At 37.1% G+C, this 20952-nt stretch overlaps 1 protein-coding gene across 5 annotated transcripts; it reads right to left on the bottom strand.

Moving 5' to 3' along the window:
* Positions 1 to 346: 346 nt before the first annotated feature.
* Positions 347 to 19941, bottom strand: LOC132144018 (oxysterol-binding protein 1-like). Of its 5 annotated transcripts, none has more exons than XM_059554715.1 (17): positions 19787 to 19938; positions 18693 to 18863; positions 12976 to 13184; positions 12724 to 12880; positions 10417 to 10528; positions 10079 to 10277; positions 9004 to 9118; positions 8769 to 8832; positions 8226 to 8393; positions 7902 to 8147; positions 7705 to 7825; positions 6726 to 6829; positions 6271 to 6366; positions 5918 to 6105; positions 4892 to 5142; positions 3309 to 3356; positions 347 to 1169 (listed from the first exon to the last, which is right to left on the bottom strand). In XM_059554715.1, the coding sequence occupies exons 2-17, from the start codon at positions 18824 to 18826 to the stop codon at positions 1027 to 1029; spliced, it is 2355 nt and encodes a 784-aa protein (XP_059410698.1). In that variant the 5' UTR covers positions 18827 to 18863; positions 19787 to 19938; the 3' UTR covers positions 347 to 1026. The 5 variants fall into 5 exon arrangements, with proteins under 5 accessions (XP_059410698.1, XP_059410701.1, XP_059410700.1 ...); XM_059554718.1 differs by having other exon boundaries at positions 8769 to 8829; XM_059554717.1 differs by lacking the exon at positions 19787 to 19938 and adding an exon at positions 19510 to 19746.
* Between the last annotated feature and the right edge of the window lie 1011 nt (positions 19942 to 20952).

Genomic DNA, 20952 nt, shown 5'->3' with positions numbered 1-20952 from the left:
ATTTTATGCACTGTATAGTAGATTCAGAAAGAATATAACATCTCAAATCTCTACTTTTATTATACTTTTTGATGGGGTTTTTCTTCTGTAGAACAGTTTATAGGCTGTCAAACTCCAAAAGGGACCAAACTAATGCCTTAAAACCACCATAAAAGTGATGCATATGACTTGTTTGTTTTATCTGAAGTAATGCATTGACTTAGTGTGAATGAAAAGAGTGCAATTTACTGATAATCTTCTAATATGTCAAAGCTCTGATATTAAATTTGATTAGAGTTTTAAAAAATGGTGCAGTTTGACTATTTTGTCTCCAAAAAAAAAATCATGTCTCAACTGGCGTTCAAAAAATTTAAGAACTTCTCACAGAAAGCTATTGTATAAATTCAGTAGGAACATAGCTCCTCAAATCGCATAGAGTACTTTAATGGTACTTTTATCATACTTTTTAGCACTTGACATGTTGTGCACAAACATATTTGTTTTGCAAAAGAAATAAGGTGGTGAGTAAGCAATGACAGATCTTTCATATTTACGCAAACCATTCCTTTAAAATCCACAAACCAAGGCGAGCTCTTCATCTTCATAAACTTCATCTTTCACACAAACATGCTCAATGAAAAGAAAGAGCACTACAGTGCTTCTCTGAACTCATTCACACACACACACACACACAAGCCTTCATATCCCCCGGATGTTTAAGGATATGACGTCCACCGCTTGAGGAAGATGTGTGGAGCGGGAAAGGATATGTTTTCTTAACGCTAGCGTTTACTGAATGGTGAACCCTATTCTTTAATAATCCCGTGAACAAGAGGAGAACAGAGAGACACACAGTGGATGGTGGTGTCCAATTCGGTGTCCCTTACTGTCCACTGAGTAGAGCACGGCTGGCGAAAGAGAGGACACGCATCTCGATATACTACGATACGGGAAAAGAGAAGGGGCAGCTGACTGAGCTTTCGTTTGTTTGTTATCTTCCGGGAATCGGGACAGTGAAGACATCTTGGGGCATGTGTGTGACAGGGATCAGAAGATATCCGGGCAGGTGTCCCAGTTGCCTTGCTCCTTAGCCTCCCAGTATCCTCCTCTGTAGATGTGCGTGGGCTCTCCTGTCATCGGGTCGACCTGCCGCTCGAACCACATGGGCTTGTAATTGTCCTGGTGACCACCTGATCGAACAAAGCGGACACATACATACAAAAGCAAACAAACAGTCACTTAATTAGAGAACAGAACATATATGAGGGTGCTAGTAACTCAATAGAGCCCTTTTCTACAAAGCTATTAGAAACTATTTCAAATACAGCCTGGAACTTGCAAAACATACGCTGACTAAACTATTAAATCTATAGTTAAACAATCAGCTACAGTCTCTGATTCAACATGTCTCGCTTTCAATATTCACACAACAGGCTGATAAACAGCAGCTAAGAGGCACATGGACAACTCAGGAAGAAGAATAAAGCAAATAAAGGAAAAAATATTGGTAAAGTTTAGAGGTGGGCAGCATGACCAGCATTTTATATCACAGTCCAAGATACAACTTTATATTTTAGTAATGGAGTATAAATAATAGTGCAGTTATTTTTGCTGGAAAATGAGCTACATAATATATAATATCTAGGTAGTATATATTAAATATTAATAACAATTTTCTTTTACAGTGACCTTGTTACACATTATGTGTACTTTCTATAGTAATAACAATAAATTATTCATGATTACATGCAACTAACATGAAACCAAACGCTCATCCTAACTCTAACCATATAGTAAATACATGCAGTTAATTAATATAACTCGCTACTTAAATGTATAATTGCACTGTAACAAGGACCTTAGTAAAATAAAGTAAAACTTAATATTATGAGCATAATTACATAAGAACATAACATTACTGTCTAACTCAAATATATATAAAAAAAAAATTTCATACATATATTTTTTTTACTATATTTTTTTATTTTAATATTTTATTTTATGAGCCAAAAGTACATTTCTTTTTAAATATTGAATTATAGTTTATTAAAGCACAGGTGTGCAAAATCAGATGTGCAAAAATCTTACATGTCCACACTCAATGTGAGTAGCATGTCAATGTAATTGTTAAACTACAGTTTTCTGCTTGATCATACCACCTAGCTCTATCATATGTGAGTAATGGAGGGGCTGGAAGGGTTTTGGGTGGATGTTACTTGCTTTTGACCGGAGCTCCATAAGGACCCTCCACTAGAGCGACACAGAGCAGATAACGAGACAGTGAGAGTCTCATCCATCAGCTCAAAAATGCACAAAGTTTAAATGGAGGTACATGTTGGTGTGTAGTTTTCTGTGATAACCAATGCATACGCTGTACGTTTGCAATAGTTAAGAAAGTCATATTATAACTACATTAACATGAATTGTGGATCTTGTGGTTATAAGCAAAAATATAATGTTGTATAATGTATAATATGACTCAATTAAGCTGTAAAAATGTAGCTCTAACAACTGTTTCCACTCAATTACAATGAGATAATTCCACTTCATTACGAACACTGGTTTTGTATGCATCTCTGTGTGATGTGAGCGAGTGTGTGGTACTTGCTTGAATATGCAGGTGGGTGTGAGCCGTGCAGTGTTTCAGCTGCAGAAGCACACAGATGAAGATCGAGGGATGCGGGCAAAGAGAAGAGGAGTGAGAGAGAGGTTAGCATGCATGGGAGGAGTGAACTGAAGAAATTAAAGTCTACACTGACTGTAGTCTCTGTAATTGATATTGTATATACTCCTAGTTTATGCCTTCACACTGCCCACTAGTGGAAAAAAATACACACACTGGCATCTAATTAAAAATGCATGACAAAAGAATACATTTAAATAAGAACCAAGACTAATAATTGTCTGGTTTCTATTGAATGACAGTCATGACAGTTCTATAGAGTTTTTTCACTCCTGAATCTCCTCAAAAAATGTGATCTAGGATAAAGTTCACACGGACTATAGTATGGTTTATAATTGTTGTATTTCTTGACTCTAGCAATTATGTTAATATTGATGATGTGAATGCAGCAAAACAATCAGAAAAGAAAAACTTCAGGGGTGAAATCGAACTCAGGACTCGGCAATCAAATCAAGTATGAAAATGACTAAACTACACTATAAAGCTATAGTCTGTGCTGATTCTGCTACTTGCTTGATAGTGAAAGATCAGAAGAAGTTTCATCTGTGTCAGCTGACGGAGGGACAGACAGATGGAAAGTGAAGATGATTAGATGATAAATGTGAGAGACAGACTGATTAGAAGAGAGGGATGGGATGGTACTTGCTTTTGTAAGTGGTCTCAGAGGGCTCACTGGCAATCTCGACTTCTTCGGCTGATCAGAGTTGAGAGACGAGCAGCCAAAAATTTAAAAGGGGGGTGCAAATTAAGGCAAAAACAAAAAAAGAAAGAATACAATGAGTGAATGGCATAATGGAGGCAGGGAAAGTGATCCTGGATATTAAAGAGACAGTTCACCCCAAAATAAAAATCCTGTCATGATTTACTCACCCTTATGTCGTTCTAAACCTCAATATGACTCTTTTTTGCATACGTGGATCATAGACAACAAAGTATTACAAAACAGGTGTGCTACTACTTTTATGGTACTTGGTTGTCATTTTGGAGCCAGGTTTTTAGGAATCATCTAAAACTATTAAAACGTGTATTAATTGAAATAAAATAAATGTTAACTAAAATAAAAGAAAACAAAACATAAAACTTAAAATGTCAGTGAGTTGTCAAGGCAAGTACTAAAACGCAAAAAAAAAAAAAATCTCTCACTATTAACAAAAATATACAAAACTGAAACTTTAAAATAAAAAAAGAAACTTAAAAACCAGACTTACTACTATGAATATACAGTAATAATAATAAAATAATAAATAAACAAAAATACCATTATGATATACAGTACAGACCAAAAGTTTGGACACACCTTCTCATTCAAAGAGTTTTCTTTATTTTCATGACTATGAAAATTGTAGAGTCACACTGAAGGCATCAAGGGCTATTTGACCAAGAAGGAGAGTGATGGGGTGCTGCTCCAGATGACCTGGCCTCCACAGTCACCGGACCTGAACCCAATCGAGATGGTTTAGGGGTGAGCTGGACCGCAGACAGAAGGAAAAAGGGCCAACAAGTGCTAAGCATCTCTCAGGGAACTCCTTCAAGACTGTTGGAAGACCATTTCAGGTGACTACCTCTTGAAGCTCATCAAGAGAATGCCAAGAGTGTGCAAAGCAGTAATCAAAGCAAAAGGTGGCTACTTTGAAGAACCTACAATATGACATATTTTCAGTTGTTTCACACTTTTTTGTTATGTATATAATTCCATATATAATTCCACGTGTTAATTCATAGTTTTGATGCCTTCACTGTGTATCTACAATTTTCATAGTCATGAATGAGAAGGTGTGTCCAAACTTTTGGTCTGTACTGTATTAGGTAAATAAATATAACACTGCTTAAAGCTTTCAAGTTTAAGTCCCTTTCACTGATTTTGTGGAAAAGCTAGACACAAGAAAATTCCTAGATTTGGAAGAAAATGACAAAGATGTAAATTTTTAGGTGAACTATTCCTTTAATGTCAAGCAAATAAGCACTATGACATTGTCTGCATGCGTGTGTGTGTGTGTGTGTGTGTGTGTTCGTGCGTGTGTGAGATGGGAGAAAACGCAGAAGACGACAATTAAAAATAGGAAAGAAAAGGTAGTAGAACAGGAGTACTTGCTTTTTAGTGGCGAGTCAGATATGAAGTCCTCAATGAGAGCTTGAGTGAAAGACAGAGACAGAGGAGTGAACGAGAGACGCCGAGAAGGCGGAGGAAACGAGGAGACGAGCTGAATGACAAATAAAAGGACACTTTACCCCTGTCCGCTGGCTCCTTAACCTCTTCTGCAGGGCTGCCGTTGTGGTTGGCCTCTCTCTCCCTCTCTCGGCGGACGGTGCGCTGCTTCTCCTCCAGTCTTTGTTTCTCAGCGTTGGCCTCTTCCCAGCGGCCCTGCTCCATCAGACGCTGATCCGGCCGCCTCCGGCTATCCGTGGGAGCAACGCCCTCCTCCGGCTCATTCAATGTCAATGCCAGGGTCGAGAAGTAGTACATGTTTTCAGCACCTTCCCTACAAAGTACAGAGAGAGAAAGGACAGGAAATTATGGAGATTAAGAAATTCCAGTCGAAATCTCTCTTGAGCACCACAACATGATGTGCCAGAAACATTCACTAAACACTAAGCCATAGCTCCAACTACTCATGAATAATCGTGTCATGCATTCTAATTCATATTCTTTAATTAAAGGTCTATTCCAGACTCAGTACAAGTTAAACTGACAGGATTTGTGGCATAATGTTGAAAACCAAACCTTGTTTTCTTGAAAAAGGCAAAAGATTACAATGAGACACAACTGAAATGTGTGGGACCAATTTTTGGAGGATTTTAAAGCAGAAATGAGAATCCTATAATTTTAGAATGCACTGTTTCACCAGAAATATGAGCATACAATAATAATAAAAAAAAATAAAAAAAATAAAACGTGCAATAATAATACTGTAAAAAAGCAGTATTATAATAATACTACTACTACTAATAAATAAATATCAGTAGTGAAATGTTTGTTGTTCTTTCTAATTAATTTAAGTCTGTCTTAATTTCTTTGCTTTCAAACTGCACAAAATAAAAAGGAGAGCTCAAAACAGATTTATTAATTAGCCTTATATATATTAAATATAACTGAAATTTTTTTGTGGCTGTATGACTGAACATTTACAGAGTGGCTCATTCATCTCTTTTGTTACTGCTACTGTTCTTTTTGGCTTTTTTAAAGAAATCGAGGCACAAATGCTGTCGACTGAGCTTGAACTTGGGAAATATTGTACGTGTCAGGGAATTTCTTACGGCAGCGGTGTCTTCCTCCACAGCTCTTTGGCTTTGAGCGTCTGATAGACGGTTTTCTGTCGCCCGTCGGTGCCGTTCTCTCCCCCTCTGCTGCTCTGCATCACACGAGAGCATTCCATCTTCTCGTCCCACGTCCCAGACAGAACATAGTGCGCTTTCCCGTCTTTATCCGTCACTACCCCCGTGACCTACAGAGAGAGGTATTGCACAAGAAGGAAGCGAAAGCGGACAAAAAAATAACAGAATGGGCAAAAAGAACATCAAAAGATGCAAAGGGTGACGAATAAAAGGGGAAAAAACTGACACGTCTGCATTCTGGGAGAAAGAAGTCAGTGAAACGGCTGCTGACTCACCTTTCTGGCCACATCTCGGGAGAAGTAGCTGTACGGGGCGAACTTGAGATGACAGCGGTCCCCTGTTCTGTGGTTCACAACATCTATTTCTCCCGACTGAATTCAGAGAGAGAGACACCAATATCACTTATGAATAAAATGATCCACTACAGATATTTAGGTAATTTAAAGGCTGCATTTGTATAATGCAAATGTAATTTGCAAAACCAGAAAAAAATTAATGCACAAGAAAGCTGGGTGACAATCATTTTATTTACATAATATAATTTAAAATGACATAAGCAAGTGAAATATACCAAAAATTGTTGAAATGAGCACAGTTTTTACACTTGTACAATTAAAAGAGGAATTACAGTAGCATTATCCACTAACAAGTCCATCAGTTCATTTTATACCCAGACACACTGATGCTGATTATATGAAAATATGTGTAAATAAGTAGCGTGTGTTCTGACCTGATCTATCCAGAGTTTCCCGACAATGATATTGTGCACTGTGGTTGTGACTTTCTTCCAGGTGTAGTGATTGTTACTCTTCTCAAAGATACAATGAATAGAACCTGGAGCAAACAAACAAGCAGTTCAAAAAGAACTTGAAAACTCTTGCTTAAAAACATGAATGTAAGCATATGACATTTTAATATCCATCTTTTAATATGAATATACTAATACATTAAAGCAGGGATTCCAACCTTTTTACTTTTTTTTTGGTCAGCCGAACCCCTTTGATTTAAAGTATTTAATTTAAATGCCCCATAGAGATTTGAATTTAATACTTAAATGTAACAATGCATTTACAGTTCTCTGATGTTGGTTAATAGTTACATGACATCAATAAAACAAATTTGTATTTAATATCTAATTATTTCTTTTAGTGTTTTAAATTGAAAGTTTTTAATTTTAGATGTATGCATTTTACATTTAAAATTTTTATGTTTTCATTATAAGCTTATCATCGAATCACTAAGCCTAGTTTGGGCAGCCATTTAAATGGGCATATCAAAAAAGTATTTGGATATTTAAGTCATAATTAAGTGTCCAAATGTTGTTGCATTAAATAAAATACCAAATCACATGGCTTATCTGTTTTAAATACAGCACTGGCACACTCTAAAGGCAAAACATTTAGTTTCATTTTAGTTATGTTTTTTTCATTATAAAACAGCTGCTACTGTTGAAACTGCTACTGTTAAAAATAAAGACCAACCGTATTGTGACACTCTGTGGTTGTGAAATGTTAGTTGAATATGTTCATAGCTAATAAAAGTGTCCAAAAACTGTTGTTTCTAATGGGCTTTGCATTGCACTTCTTGTTTTATATGCTGTTTTTCAGAAAAGGAACTAATGAGAACAACTCTTCCCTGAATGAATAAGCTGCATGTTACTTTACAAACTTGAACATTGTGATAAGGCTCAGAATAGGATAAATAGTTACCCAGGGGCATGATGGAGAGATATTTTCCCCTGAACTTGCTGGCCAGGGCGATCTCCTGTCTCAGGGTCCAGCCTCGCTCGGAGATCGCGTGATGTGCCGCAGCCGGAGGATGATGGCTTACCTGAAGACAGAGATAGGAAGAAGAACGGATTAATATCATACACAACTCATCTATCTCAAGATAAACAAAGGCTCACCTGCTCACAGAGGGACCTGTAGCCAGTGTCCTGCACACGGTCCAGCTCGAATGTCTCGCCCAGCAGAGGGTTGAAGGGTTTGCCCGTGCGGTGAACTGTAGTGGAGTAAGAGGACACGGTGAAAGCTGCCACGTAGCACATCTGCTCCAGAGAGCTTTGGCACTTGGCGCCCCGGTCCAGCAGCTCGTAGTACTCCAGATCCTCAGAGAGACGCTGCAGCATAGACAAGGGCTCGTTGAAGTTCACCTGTGAAAAGAAAGGATGTGTTGAAAGCAAATGAATCTGGGCTGGTTGGGATTCTTGTAAAGATACGGATAGGCATACAGGCATAGGGATTTTGGAGAGCTCTTTTCCGATACAGTTCTTCATGATGCTCCATAGATTGAGAGAGTAATTTGGTTTATCTGGGATTCGGCTCCGCCTCTTTCTCACAGGCACTACTTCCCGGGACTGTGGAGATTCGGGATTGGACCCCAGAGACTGCTCATCTAGCTGGGAAAGATTAAAAAAAGGTGTTTAAACATGAACTTCATTCATCAATATGTTGATTTGTAAAATTTAATTTAAATTAAAAAAAAAAAAAAAAAAAAATATATATATATATATATATATTTTTTTTTAATGGTGATCAAATGTTTGGAATAATTAATTTTTTTTTCACGATCATTTAGAAATCATTCTAATATACTGATTTGCTGCTTAAGAAATATAAAAAAAAAATAATGTTTTTGAACTGTAGTAATATTTCATAACATTACTATTTTTACTGTATTATTGGTCAAATAAATGAGCTTTGGTGAGCTTAAGAGACTTCTTTCAAAATCATTATTAAAATAATTATTCTGCCAGTGTACATAAACGCCTTACCGACGTCGTCCCGTCGTCCATTCCCAGCTCACTACTGATTCCACTGACATTGCTGCCGGATCTCCTGAGAGAAATGGAAAGAGCATATGAGAGAGCCAGAGAGTGAGAGAGAGAAGGAAGGGGAAGGGAAGAAAGAGGATACACACACTTAGGTCCAGTAACACTCATATCAGAATAGAGTTAAGGGACAGAGGGGTAAAAGGTAAACGACAGGAGCGAGGCAGTAAATACAGACCTGTGATATTTGGGGTCTGCTGGTACAGTGATAAACTCTTGAACGTCCTCGCATGCATCAAAGAATTCATTCTCCTCGTCCTCGTCACTGACGTCGCCCTTTCCTGGAACTGGGCCTACAGGACAGAGAAAGAAGAAGTATGCTTTATATACAGGAAATCAGTATTCAAATATATGACTAAACAGATTTTTTTTTTTCGTTTTTAAACAGAAATTAGTTAGAACGATCAAAAAAAAGGAATTGGATGCCAATTTGAAAAATAAAGAATACTTTGAATATTCCAAAGGTTTCACTGCAACTTTTAAATTGGATAAAAAAAATAAAAAGAATATAATAAAAAAAGTATTTTAATCAGTTCAAACTTGCACAATTCAAACGGCTTAAAAATTCTGATTTAATGACAAATTGCATTTTCCAATTTTTTTTTTACAATTTAGTTATTTAAATTGTGAAACACACTACCAATACTGTAAAATGTATACTTCTATTAAGCAAGCAAGCAAGCATTAAATAGAGCAAAAGTGCCATTAAGACATGTATAATGTTACAGAATTCTGAAAAAAAGTTTATCACAAAAAGCTCCAACCAAAATATGAAGCAGCATAATAATAATTAATAATAATTGTTTCTTAAGCAAGCAAATTAGTTTATTAGAATGATTTCCAATTCTGATTTCTGAGTAATAATGCAAAAAAATTCAGATTTGCATCACAGGAAGAAGTTCAGAAGAAACATTCAACCCCAGACTTCTAAATGGTTGTGTGCATTTAGATACTTATTGATGTTTATTACCATATAGTGCTATATTTGTATAACAAAATTGAAAAGATTTAATCTTATTCTCAATTGCCTACATTTAGTGAAAATTGTGTGCTGTGTTAAAAACTGATTTGTAAAACAACTGACAGATTAATTGAAAAAGATTAGCTTAGAAGAGTCATTAATTGGGGAGTTCGAAACCACTAGTTGTCTTTTTTTTCTCATTGTTGTGTGCAACTAACATATAAACAAAGATTTCTAATGCATTGTAGTCTCTATATAATTGTTCGGTCTTTCTGCATCAGCCGTACTTCACCTTTGCTGTCTATGGCAGGGTTGCTCTGGGATGAAGGCAGTACGGTCGCTCCTCTGAAGGCTCTCTCCAGATGGTTGTGTTGTTTGGCGAGCTGCTCCAGTGTCTCCTCCAGTCGCACTCTCTGCTCTCTCTCAGCCTGCAGGGCTTTCTGCCAGCGCTTACTGTGAGCCTGGGCCAACGCCAGGAAGTCCCGGCAGGCCTGGGTATCAGATCGTTAGAGCATCGTTAAGAATCATTTAACTGTGGTTTCTGTGTGCTGTAAACAAACAACCACTAGTGAATAAAAGGCAGTGAGTTGCTTTTTCCCCTAAAGTAGATGATTTGCTCTGAGGTCTTACGTTGATCATGGCGTTGGAGGTGATGCGGAAGAGAGTGGCTCGCTCCGTCACCTGCCGAATCTTTTCACTCGTCTCTCCTCCCAGCCGAACTCCCTCCAGCTCAGACAAGGAACTGAAAGAAAGCATAAGAAACTACTTCAGAATCTGAGGGCAAAACAAAAGGTTTGACATCCCATGGTACCTAGGATTTACACAAGCTTCAGTCTGGATCCAGCCCTTACAAAGACCTGAGATGACCGAACACCTGAGAAGAGATGATGCAAACCCCTCAGAGGACCTCAGATGATGCCAACCCTGAAACAACATAAACTACCACATTTTGCTACAAGTTTGATTGCAACATATAATCATTGCTGTTTATAAGGTTCATTGTCTCATTTCTGCAATATGTACATCAATTCGACATGGTCACCTTTGACAAGCTAGTACAGAACAGATTGTAGAAACTTAACTTCCTGTAAAGCTGCTTTGCAACAATTGGTATGGTGAAAAGCGCTATACAAATAAACTTTAACTGAACTGAATTTTAGACATACTTTTTCTTGACTATTACTGTTTTCCACTTTTAAGAATAACAGTAAAGTCTTAAAGGGTTCACCAGATGCTACATGCAATTTTACAAGTTGTTTGAACTGAAATGTGTGTTGGCAGTGTGTGTACACAACCACCATAGAATGATAAAAATCCAAACCAGTGTTTTTTTTAATCTTGTTAAATCATTTCCCCTTCCTCAAATCGAGCCGATTTCAGATGCAGACAGGCCCCTCCCACGATAGTTTGATTGACAGTGGCGTTTCAGCACAGACTGGACTGGTGTTTTACCGGAGACCCCTGATTGACTGTCATCAAGAATGTCATAAGCGATTGAGGTATTCTATTGTTGGATGTAATAATGAACATAGCTGTCATCATTTAATCCCAACATATGAGCTGCTGAAGACGCAGTGGATTACCTTTGTTTTTGAAGGGAATGTGTCCCTGATCTACATAACTGCATCTATGTTCGCGCAAATCAGTCGTGATCCAGCTTCAACTCCAGAAGAATTGAGTATATGTTTTTTTAATGAATCTTTGCAAATTGTCTTTCCTAATAATGTGCTAATTTGCAAGTTCCACAATCAATGCGGGTAAAGTAAACAGTCCCTCAGAGAGCAGCTCGGAAGAGAGGGGCGGGGTCAGCAGAGCTCATTAGCATTTAATGGAAAATGCTACAAAACGGCTTGCTCTGAAAAAAGCTGTATTTGACAGAAAAAAAGGGTGTTGTTTTACACTACCATTGAGAAATGTTAACCAAACTATGTTAGACTTTTTATTAAGACCCTACAGAATCATATCAACCTGTGGAAAATAGGCATCCGATGACCCCCTTAAAAACTATTAAATAAAGTGTGTATGTGTAGATAGATAGACAGATCGATCGATCGATAGAGTATATATACACATGTATTGTCATTTACTGAAATAATGCTAAAATACTAATATAAATATGCTACAAAATATAAATATTAGAAGACTAAAAACTAGAAACGTTTTGCAAAAAAAAAGGCAAACGAACAACAAAATTACTAAAACAAACTACAAATAAAATGGAAAGAAAAAACAAAAAAGCTAAATCAAAATATTAACAATATAAATAATATCTAAATATAATTATTTTAAAGATTTTAATAACATGATAATAATAATTTGTAAAGATTAGCTTAAAATTAGCTTTTATTTACAATAATTTGTAATATATATATATATATATATATATATATATATATATATATATATATATATATATATATATATATATATATATACACACACACACGTTAAAATAATACAAAAAAACATTGATAAATTATGACATAAAAAGATATATATTCATATTATATGAAATTATATAAATAAATGGATTTCAAACTAATGCTATTAATGTGAGCAATGAATTTGGGGTGCATGATATATATCGGCCGATGATTAATTCACATCTCGTCAGTAAAGCCGGATCTCTAATCAGCGGTTAATTCCATCAGGTACATGATTGCACATAGAGCAGCTGTTACTACACGGAGCCGTTGTTAACTGAAGGATGCGCAAATCCACATTCATTATCAGCTTGGATTTGTGCAGATTGTCAGTTAACAACGGCTCTGTGTAGTAATAGCTGCTATATGTGAAATCACGCACCTGATGGTATTTACCACTGATAAACCAGCTTTACTGACGAGATGTGCATTAATCATCGGCCGATATATATCATGCACCCCTACAATAGATTTAGTCAATTGTGTCCAGTCTGTTAGAGAAAGGTGGACTGACCGCTGAAGTGCAGAGCCGTGTTTGGCGATGAGGTCGTTGCAGGTGCTGAGATCCTCCACCTTGCTGCCCAGCGTCCGGAGGGTGGACTGCACCTCTGAGTTGCGTGAGCCTGAGCCCTGACTTGCTCCAGGAGAAGTGGAGTCATCCCCGGAGTCATCTGCAGGAAAAAAAGAGGAACGAAAACCGTGAAACAGAAACCCCAAAGTGTGCATTTTTGTGCTTTTCTTAAATGTGGTTTGCTTTCCAACTGACCCGACTCAGCCTGCATGCGGAAAGCTTTGGCTTTGGCCAGCTCCAGTGCTGTGATCCACCGCTGCCTCTCCACCTCCGAGCTGGCCTTCAGGTGATACGTCTGCGTGCCGCCATTAGAGATGACGAAATTGCATGAGTCTTCCACCGCGATATTGGCTGTGGCCAGGTTTATGGTGCCCCGACATGTGTGACCCATCTCCGCCTGGGTCCTGGAAGAGCAAAGGGAACTGAGATAAGATGACGTGTTTAAGATAAAACACTTTACTTAGTCATACTTATATCCTCTTTTAGATTTAAACAGTGCTTATCATCGCTAAACGGGTGGCCAGAACAGGATGTGATGTGTTTCAGATTTCATAATGTTAGTCAAAGTCTGCTTCTGTGAAGCTAGAGCAGCATTCATGAGGCTCTCATTAAACTCTGACAGCTGTTTTTCGGCATCTGATGCAATATTCATGAATTAGCACTGAAAGACAAGCATTCAAGAAAAGCCTTCGGGTAGAGTTTCTTTCACTCTTGAGCATTTATGTTACAGAAGATACGACTTGTTACTGCTGCTATCATAGTATCTGGTATCAGATTAGAAAAGAGCCTCATGTTTACAATCTTAACAGATACACAGAAAAATATTTACCTCAATGAACATTTCTGAGCCATGAATCAAACCAACCATCTCCAAGATCCATCAATCAAATGACAAACAACGTGAACAATATAAAGCTACAGGCTGCAAGACTCCGATTGCAAATACAAAGTGCAACATTTTAAAAACATATTGCAAAATATTTAATAAACCCAATACATGTTTAATAAAGAGGCAAGTTGTTGGAGAGAGTATGGGGAAGAAACATCATTCACAAACTTTATGAAAGCTGAAATCTGATTTGTTATAATTTCTTAACTTCAGCGCTTTTGGCTGAAGGTCTGTATCTAGCAGAGTTTTTATTGTTAACTAAAATGAAATCAATTAAAAATAATTTGAATTTAATCTGAAGCACTAAATTTATTCAAACTAAAATGAAAATAAATTAAAGCTTTGCAAAACTAGTTAATAATGACTAAAACACAATGAAATTACTCAAACTAAGGGGTGGGTACCGTCACATTTTAACCAAATTTTTTTATCTTTTTTCGGTACTTTGCTCTCTGTGTAAAAACAAAAACATTTATTTTGGTGGTGGTGGTGGGGGGGGGGGGGGTCCAAACCTCTTAATTTTAACATTTTGCTATACAGCAACTACACACAATAATTCCAATGTCACACATAATATACTCAAGATTTACCGTTTTTTATATGATTCTTTGATTATTTTGTAGTGTGGGTTTGGTGAAGTGTACTAAAAACAAACATTTTCACAGTCTTCCAAACTGACCCACAACCTAATCGGTTTGTAGGCTACATAAAGAAATTAATTCATTCACTACTACTTCTCCACTGATTCCTGATGGTTTTAGAGGACAATTACTCCTAGTCTTGCCATGTCGTTTCAAAGAATAGTACAATGTAGAGCTGAAACAACGAATCGATTTAATCGATTAAAATGTATTATTAAAATAGTTGTCAGCTAATTTAATCATCGATTCGTTGCTAAATAACTTTTATTTGCCGTAAGCAGCTCATTTCGTGCATATTTCAAATCTGCGGTGACTAAAGTGTGGCAGTAATGAGCCGCCGGAGGTTTTACTCAGCCAGTACAGCAGGAGAAGTAGCGAATAGCCAATAGCTGGCCTCGTTTTATGTCACGTGCTTCCCGAACAGTGTCTCTGCAGCATTCAGCGTGATGTGGGAGTACTTTACTTTGAGCCTTCAAAAAAGAAGAGTAACCTGTAAACTCTGCACTACTGAACTGTTTAAGGGGACGTTCACATATCACGTCTTTTGCGCGCTCAAGTTCGTTATTTCCAACACCGCACCGCATCGAGTTAAAAACATTTCAACTCTTCAGAATGCTGCAAGCGCATCGCGGGTCATGTGACAAGAACTAACCAATCAGCTTCATCCTTTCCCGTAACGTTAAAAGCTCAGTCAAGATGAAGGAACAGCTGATCATAGCTGTATATGGATTTCCATTTTGAAATAAATTTAGTAGCAGAGCTACTGCAAGCGATTTTTTGAGCTGCAAATCCATTTATCCTTTGCTGAAATTTCCGCGTCTTCAAGGAGAGAGCACGTCATGGTTGCTTAACAAAGGCAGACGACTCAGGGGCGCTTCTGCGCGAGCGCTTTGGAAAGAAGGAGAAAGCGGTGCGCCTAGCGTTTTCCACACGTTTTTAGGCGCGATTTGTGAACGGCCCCTGAGACTTTCATTTGTGCAGATTCTCCAGTACAATGTTGTTTGCAAATGTTTAGTCGTAAAAGCTGATAACATTGCTTTTTAACAGTTAACATTTAAAGCTTTACAAACATGTTCTGTGATCAGTTTGTCGTTTACCAGTTCAAAATTCAGTCGTGCAGCTTAATTATGACTGAATGAGAGAGGTAAATGTTTAAAGATATTTGAAATGCACTTTTTTTTTTCTAAGTATTCACTGCTCTTTTTCACACAGCAGGTTTTTTGTGTGCGTCCAACTTTTTTTTTCTGGACAACCTTCTGATGGATTTTACTTTAAATTGTGAGTTCCATTCAGGTTTCATGCCATTGGCACTTTTTTCGAAGGATTGTTTACAATTTCACAGCATAAGCTACAAAGCTGTTTCCCAGTAAATAATAAAATACAATGCACTGCAATTTTATTCTGTTTTATTCTTATTCTTTGTGAAAATATGTTCTGAAAGATTCCTTAATAAGCTTTGTTCAGGATGTTAAACTACTTTAGGAGCTCTAAGGACTGCCATGGTGAAAACATTATTTGAAATCTCCTCGTGAAATTTCAATATGAGTATGGGTCAGTGTTCTGATTGCAGAAGAGTTCGACAAAGGATTACTAACACAATAAAACAACTCCAGGTATATTTTTGATGAGGATATGACAGTGCAAAATGGTTAAAATCTCTTAAAAATCTATGCTGAAGGATAAAGACCATTTATTAATAATTTACTTGGGGGAAAAAATGGAAAAAACTAAAATATAAGTACATAAACCGATTATTCGATTAATCGTAAAAAATAATCGACAGATTAATCGATTATCAAAATAATCGTTAGTTGCAGCCCTAGTACAATGGCTAGCGCAACAAGTATAAACGGCCTTGCATGCACAAAAGTGCAATCAGCAGAAGCTCGCGAAGCGAAGCCAGACAGAAGTATAAACAAGGCAGTCACACAGCGGACAAGAGGCGCTGCAACATGCTTAGAACAACTCGCAGTTATTATTGCAAACCCGACGTGTCACATTCATCTCAATAAGACAGCAGTCCAAAACTTGAATCATGTACTCGAGAGTATCGACGTAATTCAGTCGGTGGCCTTAAAAGTACCAAGTTCGTAAACCCAACCCAACTAAGACTAGATACTGAAAATCTAATAATAAAAGCTAATTCGAAGTATTTATAAATACTATAACAGTAAAAAATAACGCTGTTGCATTTTATAAAACGGAGCAGTAAAACTGTCAGAAGTTCATTCATCTCCAGCTGTAATTTGCCAACACTGATGAATCACCAGTTCCAGGATTTTTTTTATACTCAGCAGGAAAAAATGAGGCAAGACCAGTTTGGATGGGCTATGACATGACACAAGAGTCCTGAGCCTGTAACCCATGAAACTGTGAAATCTCTTAGTCGCCCTCTACATTTCCTGATGAATCTTTCACACACACGATGAGAAACCACTGAGGTCTGCCTGCAGGAGCAGAGGAAGTGCAGAAATCAAGCCTTCAGTCGAGCGTGTGATCCTCCTGAACAGAGATGACCGGTTAAGATAGTCACGTGACCCAAACTCGCTCAGCCAATCATGTGGAGGTGGACATGACAATGTGCACTTGTGTCTTTCATTTACACCGTATTGCTGCGGTGAGGTCTGCCACACCTTGTTATACTGATATCTCAGTTTCAACTTAAATTCAGTATTTAAAAGTTACATATGTAACAGACTGTACGGCGAACATTTAATAAAGTCTTTTCCAAAGTATGTCATTTATAGCACACCGAGTCCGAAATATTAGTCCGAAATTTTCGCACGTTGAAAAAATAAATCCGACAATCATGTTTTACACACTGCCTCCGAAACTTTCATCTGCTACAAAAAAAATTCGGATCAGGTTCAATTTTCTGTGTTTTCTGCAATGCAAGGCTAATTTTCAGAATTATTACACCAGTCTTCAGAAATCCCTCTAATATGCAGATTTGCTGCTCAAATACATTTCTGATTATGATCACTGTTGAAAACAGTTGTGCAGCTTCATGTTTTTGTGAAAACTGATTCAGTTTTTCAGGGTCCTCTGATTAATTGAAAGTTCAGAAGAACAGCATTATAAACAATGTCACTTTTGATAATTTTGCATCCTTGCTAAATAAAAGTATTCATTCCTTTCATAGTCTTACTGCCACCAAACACCGGTGGTGTATGCATTTACATTAGATTATCAAATAATAATCAACTGTATAAGGAAAAAAAATTGAATGATGCACTACAGATCTTTTTTTATTTGCTTTGGTGTGGCATCAACACAGTATTTATTTAATGATGATTACATTTAATTTTCGTATTCAAGAAACGATTACAACATAAGTAAAGTAGTCAAAAATAAAGCACACACTTTCACTAGCCAACTGCTGAGGCGTTGGACCTTGTTATTTTATCGTATATTTGAACATCAGGTGACAAGGGTGGATTTTAAGCAATGTGTTATCCTCTCATCTCAAACTGTTGAGCAAACAGTGAGGATCGCACAAGCAGACACACATGCGTGCGCTCTCTCACGCAGTATTAATAATTGACAGAGCCCAATGAGATGAATGTGGCTTCACCACCAGATCAGACTCCCACTCAAATCGAATTACGTAAAATGGCATCATCTTACAGACTGACGAACACCAGGTGTTGAGTTTTTACTAAAACTAAAACTATTAAAACAGTTTTGTTGATTGAAATAAAATAAAATATGAATATTAGATTAAAATTTTAACTTATTTCAGTTAGTGTTCAAATCAACATTTAATTTTAAGTTGATGCACTGAAATTACTAAATGAAAATTAAATAAAAACTGAAATAAAATTAAACCTAAATAGTGGTATTTAATAATAAGTACAAAAATAATTACATTACAAAAATGACAACAACAACAAAAAAATTCTAGAAATATTTAAATATATTTTTAAGCCACAAAATAATGACAAACATTACAAATGAAAAAAAGAAACAATAAATTACATTTTATTTTAATCTAAAAAATAAAGCTAGTATAAAAATGAATTAAAAACTACTATAATAGTATTGCATTACTGGCCCATCCAGTCCAATGGATTGAAGTCGTCTGATGAGACATCATCAATAAAGCACAAACCAAACCAAGAAAGTTTATATGCATAAGTAAAAGCAAAAGAGATGCTTGCCTTATTCAAAAATATCAAGTTATTTCAACATCTAAAGCTTAGCACCTTTTCAGATATTGCTGAAAGGCCAAAGAACACTTCGTTCAGACTCACAAAACGTTCATTAGGACAACAGACGTTGCCATCAACTTCTAGGCGACCTGTTGTCTGACAGAAAATAAATCCTGAAAACTTGAAAATTCCTGGAGGTCGATAAACAACAAAAACACAGCACAAACTCACCTGTAATATGACAGCAAGCCATTGCTCAGGACGAACCAGCGCCTTTGGTATCCCTTTATGTAATTAGTCCATTTAAAGAGCCAGCCTTTATAGGTGTCCCCAGGGGCCGGGGTGGGCGCTTTGGGCTCCGACATCAGGATGGCCCGTGGCTTCACAGTGTCTGAAGGGGGTCTGGGGGTGAACACAAAGGGTTAAATGGTTAGTTGACACCTTTACCTGAGTGATTCACACCTGCACGGGCAAGACTCATAAGCCAAGGCGCCTGAAATGTTTACATAAACACACAAGTTGTGTTGTTCCCCACCTAGACAGCATTTTGTGGGTTGTGTGCATAGACAGTAAAGGTTGTGTGTTGGTTGACAGCACACTAGGTTTTGAAACACAGCCCAAATCCTCCACATAAAGACTGTGTTATACTCAGTTCATATCACGTCAATGGACTCGTTTCGCCTACGTGTCACTCTCTGAACACACTTCATGACATTTACAGACGCGAATAAAAACAAAACTCTTTAAACAGCAGCGTTTACGACCGCGATAAATGAAAACAAAGATAACTCCGGCTATCTTAAACTTTGTTTAGATTGATTAGGCCTGTATGTACGACTCATTCACACACAACTACGAGTCCAAACGACGTTTAATGACAAAGTAGACAATATAAACACTCTTAATGTTTGAATAAAAATCCTGTTCGCTAATAAATATGTGCATAGACGTAAAATGACTTTGACGGCTAATTCAGCTAACGGCTAAAGAAACTGACACGGACGCGGAAAGTCAATAACACTATTATTTCTGTAAATACAACACTTACGTGATGAGAAATCAACTGTGGGTCTCTCAAATACGCGTTTATCCTCTAAAGGTCCTTTAATAATGTCAGCGTGCGGGGGATGTGTGTCAAACTGAAGCTAACTAACGTAGCCTGCGCTAACCTTCAAGCTAGAATGACAGAAATCCCGTAAATTCGTGCATAACATCAGATGAATCCTCGGGGGAATAACGCAAAGCAACATGACAAGACATGGAAATCTGAAATCCCCAGTGTTGAAAGGGTTTAAAGTGTGTTGTGGGTGCTGGCCAGCTCTTACCTGCTCTCTCAATGATCCCCTCTGAAGAAGGAAGTCAGTGACAGCAGATCACAGGAGCGAGTTACTCCACAAAACTTGCTTAAAAGTCACATTATTACCTCTTTCCTCCTTCACACATTACAGAAACCGTCCTGATTCTGAGCAGTGCCTGTGCCTGCATGATTAGACTTACTCGCTAATGAGATTTCAGCCGAGATGGGGTTTGTTTTTGGGTGTAAATGCTAAATATGGTAATAAAAATATATATCAATAAAGCGGCCCGAGTTACAGTGAATTTACAAGAAGTTGATTCATAGTAAAATCACTGTCATGCATGACTTCGAGTGGTTTATTGCTTTCATAAAACGGTGGCAACAGTAACAGGCTTACAATAATCATCAACATGTATTATTCATAATAACCGGGATAAACGGTTCCTTCCAAGTAATTTAATTCATTATGTAATTGTAGGCTAATTGTACAGTTATCCTGCCAGGTGGCATCATTTCTTAAATCTCGGTTAAACCTCTTTAAATAACAACCAGTTATTATCATTGCCAAACACAAAAAAGCCAAGCAGCATACACTGAGGAGAAAATAAAGAAATATTTATATAAATAGCCTATAATTTAAAAACTGCTTACAAATAATCAAAATATAAGCAAAGGTTTAAGGAGGTTGATCGACATGTAATGTTATAATATGTAATATTTATCAATTTGAGAGTTTGAGATTGAGTCACAAAACCTGGAGCAACCTTAAAAAAAATCTGCATTTGTGTATATTTTAATGTAGGCCTAATTAAAATATTATTCAATAGATTATTCATTCATTGTAGAAAAGATGTTCAATTAAAACAACATTTAAAAAGGATTTCAGCATCATTCAGTTTTTGCCATTTTGTTTCGAATTGTCTGAGGCGGGATTTTATTTTGTCATTTGTTAGAAAATTAAGTGGAGGCCTATGCCTTACCCTGAATGTAACATGCTACAGTAAAATATTGTTAACACTGTAAGACACTTTATTCTATATAAAAAAACAATAATATATTTGATGTAGTTTATGTAAATATACGCCCACCCCTCTAGTGTGAGGCCAGCGCTGTATTTGACCGCTAGGTGGCAGTCCTTGCGCTTCTGTTGTTAGTTGACGTCCATGAAGAAGATCGTGCGTCATGTGAGTTTAG

The sequence above is a fragment of the Carassius carassius genome, chromosome 7 (genome assembly GCF_963082965.1).
Source record: "Carassius carassius chromosome 7, fCarCar2.1, whole genome shotgun sequence".
Classification (NCBI taxonomy): domain Eukaryota; kingdom Metazoa; phylum Chordata; class Actinopteri; order Cypriniformes; family Cyprinidae; genus Carassius; species Carassius carassius.
The sequence above is the reverse complement of the archived record's forward strand: the minus strand, read 5'-3'. Positions and strand labels throughout refer to the sequence as shown.